Source organism: Haemorhous mexicanus, chromosome 16, assembly GCF_027477595.1.
Source record: "Haemorhous mexicanus isolate bHaeMex1 chromosome 16, bHaeMex1.pri, whole genome shotgun sequence".
Lineage (NCBI taxonomy): Eukaryota > Metazoa > Chordata > Aves > Passeriformes > Fringillidae > Haemorhous > Haemorhous mexicanus.
The window spans coordinates 11,057,189-11,063,188 of record NC_082356.1 but is presented as its reverse complement, the minus strand read 5'-3'; the positions used below and the strand labels follow the sequence as shown (position 1 = coordinate 11,063,188).

The 6,000-nt window shown below is 52.9% G+C and overlaps 1 protein-coding gene across 1 annotated transcript; it reads right to left on the bottom strand.

The window, feature by feature from the left end:
• Nucleotides 1–1,142: 1,142 nt before the first annotated feature.
• LOC132334660 (zinc finger protein 572-like) lies at nt 1,143–1,811 on the bottom strand. The gene has a single exon (XM_059860753.1). It carries the CDS (start codon nt 1,809–1,811, stop codon nt 1,143–1,145), a length of 669 nt encoding a protein of 222 aa, XP_059716736.1.
• Nucleotides 1,812–6,000: the final 4,189 nt, after the last annotated feature.

Here is a 6,000-nt window from a genome sequence, read left to right as displayed (position 1 = left end):
CACCAGGATCCATTCCTATGGTCAGTTTCCATGGAAACCATCACCAGCCCCTGTTGCTTTGGTCAGTTTCCATGGCAACCATCACCATAGCCCTGTTGCTATGGTCAGTCCCTTGGCAGCTCCATGGAGACCCCATGCCAGGGGTGGTTGCCATGGACATCAGCTCAGGCCTGCAGCCAGAGCCTGTTGCCATGGCAACCATTTGCAGTCCCATCCCCAGGGTCATGGGATCCCAGAACCACAGAACTGGCTGAGTTGGGAGGGACCCATCAGGATCCTTGAGTCCAACTGCTGGCCCTGCACAGGACACCCCAACAATGCCAGCGGGGGCCTGGCAGCGCTGTCCAAATGCTGCTGGAGCTCAGAGATCCCTGGAGCTGGGACCCTTCCCTGGGGAGCCCGGGCAGGGCCTCAGCAGCCTCTGGGGAAAAACCTTTTCCTGAGATCCAACCTAAGCCTGCCCCTACTCAGCTGCAGCTGTCCCAGGCACCAGAGGGAAGAGGTTCCCACAGCCCCAGCCAGGGACCTGCTCCCAGGGCTGGGACCAGCTGGGATGCTCGGTTTCCACGGGCCAGGGTTCAGGAATGGGATTCCCCAATTTCCTGCTCCCGCTAAAACCACTCAGCCCTCGCTGCCCTCCCGCCTCCCATGGAAAGCACAAAAGGCAAAGAACCTGGGCTGGAATAAGAATAATTTATGGGGAACAGCAACAAGATAAAGAACAAACAGAAACAAAAACAATATTCATAACAGAAGGAATAAGAAAAACTATTTACAGGGAAAACTACAACATCAACGGCTGGCTTTTCCTGGCCACGCATTTCCCCTGCCTGGAAAGGACACCCTTCTCCTCAGGGAGAGAGAGAGAGAGAGAGAGAGAGAGAGAGAGTCCCTTCTGTGCCTCTGGGAATGACCTGAGGTGGGAGTGAATATAATAACACAGCCATGGCCAGACCCTCATGTTCTTCAATCCCACATCATGTCACTGGCAGGGTCAGGAAAAGGGACAGGTGTCTTCCCAGCATGGATCATGGGGAACATGGATCACCAGGGCTCTTCCAAACATGGGAACTCCAATGGGGGATGAAGCTGGAGCAGTGCACGAAGGTCCTCCTGCGGTCAATGCATTGGCAGGGCTTCCCTTACCGGTGCCTCCGTTGGTGTCTGGTCAAGTTGGAGCTACAGCTGAAGCTCTTCCCACACTGGGGACACTCGTAGGGCCGCTCCTCAGTGTGGATGCACAGGTGCCTGATGAGGCTGGAGTTGTGCTTGAAGCACTTCCCACAGCCAGGGCAGCAGAAGGGTCTCTCCTCTGAGTCAATCTGCTGGTGCTGGAGGAGATCTGAGCTGGTGTGAAACCTCTTCCCACACTCGGGAGGCTCAAAGGGCCTCTCCCCAGTGTGGATGCGTTGGTGGATGACGAGTTCTGAGCTGCAGCTGAAGCCCTTCCCACACTCCCCACACTTGTAGGGCCATTCACCAGTGTGGATCATCTGGTGGCTGATCAGGTGGGAGCTCTGGCTGAAGCTCTTCCCACACTCCAAGCACTTGTAGGGCTTCTCCCCATCAGGAAGCTGCTCATGGACCACCAGCTCTGAGCTCTGGCTGGAGCTCTGTCCACTTTCTGGGCACAGGGTGGGTCTTTCCTCCTCAGAGCACCCTGGGCTGTCATTGCAGCCCCTCCTCCTGTGAGATCTTCCAGGATTTTCCTCCCTGTAGAATTCCTGTGCCATGGAGCCACTCAAAACCGCCTCTTCCACAAGGTTTTGACATGGGGATTTGTCCTCCCTGGTCTCAATCCTCAGCTCCATGTCAGAGTGAGGAAGGACAAGGAGAGGATGGGATTTGCTTCTGTGCCAGAGGGAAGGGGAAGGAGATCCCCCCAGGGCATTCCCAGAAGGACGGCGTTGGCAGCAGGGTTGTCCTGCAGCTGGGGGCAGTGCTGGGCTGGGAAATGGAGCAGGAGAGAGGGGGAAAGGGGCACTGACTTCCTCCTCACCTGCCTGGGTGTCCTGGGGCATCTTTGTCTTCTTGCAGCCTCCTCCTCCATGTGGCAAAGGTTTGGGAATAGGATATCCTGTTTTGGGAGGAAAACAAGGGTTGAGCACATAGAGTCTTGTACTGGATTGAAGACAAACCAGGGGGAGAGTCTAAGCCAGAATTATAATTTAATAGGAAAATTAAGTTCAGGGCAATGATACAGAAACACTGCCTTAAGCTGACAGAGTCAGGATATTACCTGACACCCTGTTGATCAGGGGGCTGGTAGGAGTCCCATTAAATGGTGGCTGCAGTCCTGTTGGAGTGATGAACGTGATTCTGTCGAAGCAGTGATCCTGTAGAAGGGTCTGGCCTTCCTCTGAAGGTCCAGGGGTGGTTATGGAGCTCTTGTCCTCTGGGAATGCAGTAGGCAAGGTGCTCCTGGTCTTGTAAGCCTCAGTTTATATCCAGGTAGGAATGCTTGGTTCCTCCCCCTGGGTGGAGCATCCCACAATGGGGGGATGTAATTTCATCAGTCCTGCAGTGGCACTCAATGGCCCATTCACAGAAGATATCTCCCCTGGAGGGCGTTATCAGGGGTGAGTCATGGAAGAGATAAAGAACTCTTCCCCACCTGTTTATAGCAGTTTGTGGAGATGGTGATTGAAAACATGTTTTTGGTTCCATCTTACATTGCAACCTGAAACAGTGGGGTAATCCCTGCTCGGGGGGGTGAGCACCACCCCCCTTACCCAGACTGGCTCAGGTGTAAAACCCCCACCCTGGGAAGGCCACACACACAGGGGACAATGTCACACTTGCCCTGCCCCAGGGGTGGTCTCTGTCCTTGTCACTCCCTTGTTCTCCCCCCTTTTCTCTTTCTTTCCATCTCTCTCTCTACCTCACATTTACTGTTCAATAAAATCCATGTTGGATTTGGTCTCATTAACACCTTAATCGGAGCAGAGGCATCTCTCTAACAATTTTCTTAACCAGCTTGCAACATTATTTTGACACAGTGAGTTTAAGCACTGTTCTCTGACCCCAAGTTCCTTTGACAAGAGCATGGTTCCCTCCTCTGAGGAGGTCGTGGCTCTATTGGAGGAACTCTTGGAAACTTGGACGCTGTTTCCTCAGAGCGACTAATGGGAGAACTGATGAGGAAAATGGCTGTTGTGGGTGACCAGTGTAAAGAAAATATTTTGTTGTCCTTTCTTGAAAAGTTTGTTAAAATCACTGGAGGAAAGGGAGCAAATGATACCAGCAAGACTGACAAGGTTCGTTCACCCCATGGTAAGGAACACAAGGCTGCTAAAAGTCCCATAAGAAGCCCAGCTCAAGTAGCTAAATTCCCAAATAACTCCAGAATTCACAGGCTCGGGGGCTTTGCCAAATGTGAGAATCATTTTTCTCTTTCTCCCTGTCACCTTTTTAACAGCTACACAGAGCTTCCCCTTCCTTTGAATAATCTGTATAGGGCTGAATTTCCCCTTTTCTTTTATTGGAACCTGCCAGCAGCTGAGCTGGAGCTGTGCAGGAACCATTGAAACTTGGAATTGCCATCATCATTGCTTCTGTTGTTGGTTTATTCATGTTTGGGATTTTTTTGCATTTTCATCACATGTGACTTGTGGGAAAATCAAGTATTCATCAAGATATTTTATGCAGAGTTAAGTTTGATTTCTGCCGAGTTTATTTTGTCCAGTGCCCAGGGGATGCTCGAGGGGTCTCTGTGCCTCTCGCCTTCAGGGATGCTTGGGAGGGGCTTGAGGGGTTTGTCCCTGTCCCTGTCACCCCAGGCCATTCCCCAGGGGGTTTCCCTGTCCTTCTCACCCCAGGCTATTCCCCAGGGCATGTCCCTGTCACCCGAGGCCATTCCCCAGGGGGTCTCTCCATCATTCTCACTCCAGGGAATTCCTGGGGGGGTCTCCCTCCCCCTCACCCCTGTCTCAGGGGCAGTCTCTGTCCCTCTCAGCACAGGGATGCTCAGGGGTCTCTGTCCCCTCGCCCTGGGGGATGCTCGGGGGGTCTCCATCCCTCTGGCCTCAGGGAATACCTGTGCAGGGCTGGGGACAAGGGGCTCTGTGTCCCTCTCACCACTGAGGGTGCTCAGGGCTGGAGGGGCTCTCCGACCTTCTCACACCTGGGGAGGCTGGGGGGGGGGGGGGGGGGGCTCTGTCCCTCTCAGCCCTGGTGTGACCCCACACAAACATCATCGGGGTCAGAGGGACAGAGACACCCCCAAACCCCCAGAAGGGCTGAACCTGGGATTTGGTTTGGGGCTGAGGATTTAGGAAGGGGCTGGAATTGGAGCTGGGGTTGAATTTGGGGCTGAGATTTGGATTAGAGCTGGGATTGGGGTTAAGGCTAGGCATGGGATTGGCTTTAGGGCTGGGGTTGGGATTAGGTCTGGGGCTAGACGAGTCTGGCACTGGGATGGGATTAAATACAGAACTGTGAGTGTGTCTAAATGTGGAGTGAGATTGAGACCAGGATCAGGGTCACACAGAGCAGGACAGGGGGATGCCACTGCAGGATGTCCCTGGCATTGTCCCAGCCCTCCTCAGGTACCTTCAAACATGGGGGGCAGCTGGGTGCTCCAAGATCCAGGTGCTCCCACGCTGCCCCTCAATACCAGGCGAGCATTCCCTGAGGGCAGCCCTGACTGTGACCCTTGGGGCTCTGGGATCAGCCCTCACATCCCTGTGGGAGCAGCTGCAGACAGGACAAGAGACTTCCCTCCTCCTCTTTCCTGTGGAAGGATGAAGCCCAGCTGCCCTTTTCTTCTGGTGCCTCCTCCTCTCCTCTGTTATGAGTAAAAAAAGAGTTACCCATTTTTTTTAAGAAAAGGGTTGCAGAGTTTAAAGTTAAGCTGGGAACTGATTGCTGGCCAAGACTTCTGGTATTGGTTAAATTTTCTAATCATCTGTTGAGTATTGTCATTAACCCTCTATTGTGGAGAATTCTTTTTTTCAGTACCACCCTTGCCTGCTGTCAAGAGGATGACAGCCCCCCCGGATGATGGGAAGGGGAGGGGAAATCTCAGGAGACATGCAAATTTATCTCAAAACCCAGACTGCAACGGGACGGGACCCCACCAAATCCCGGAAAAATACCCCAAAAGAAATGAGCCAAAGCAGATTTGAGAGGTCAGGGTGGTGTTTGGACAGCAGGGGCGAGGTCCAAAGCCAGCAGAGATGCTAAAAACCTCAGTCACTCCTCGCCCCGGCTAAAGTCAGTTGAGTCCAGGACTCCTGAACCGGCAAACCAAACCAAACCCGGGGTATACCCCCACTGCCCTTGGGAGGATGGGACTCCTGGCTCTGCCCCCCAGGGGACAGAGCTGCACTTTCCTCCTCTTCCGAGTCACTGCTGGGAGCGGCTGCAGGGAACCACGGACCTGTAAACCCCCCCCCCCCATCCTGAGCTGATCACTTTTAATAAAGGCATTAAAAAGGAGAAAGATCTCCTGCCCTGTTTATTTCATCCTCCACTGAGGATGTCAAACTCCTCAGGAGCAGGAAAATCCCCATTCCCTGTTTCCCTGTGGCTGCAGCCTGGAGCATCAATTCAGAATGAAAAACTTTCTGATAGCCCTGCTGAATGGCACCAGGAAGAGGTTTTGGGAAAGGGTGGAAATTGTATTCTGATAGGAAATAAAGTGACAAAATTTCTTTCTGTCCTATTAATTTTCAGTCAGTTCCACTTTCTGTTTCAGAGTGCCACCTTCTCAGCTGATTGTGTTTGTGCCCTCCTTTCTCTCCTGCCTCTCTTTGCCCACTCTGTTTCTCTCTCAGTGTCTCCCTTGACCCAGGGCAGCTCCCACCAAAGACCCTGTCCTAATTTAATTCCCAATCCACGAGCTACAACAACCATGGGTGAAGTTATGAAGGCTGGCAGTGAAATGTCACTGTAGGATCTTGCTCCACTTGGCTTTTGGGTCCTTCTTAAGAGCTTTGCCTGCAAGAGCAGGAACATCTTTTCTTGGATGGGAAGGAGAGAGGGAGAGAAAGAAATCAG

Bases quoted from the DNA above. Each gene is read 5' to 3' on its own strand.
- LOC132334660 (XM_059860753.1), bottom strand. From the start codon at position 1,811: ATGGAGCTGAGGATTGAGACCAGGGAGGACAAATCCCCATGTCAAAAC.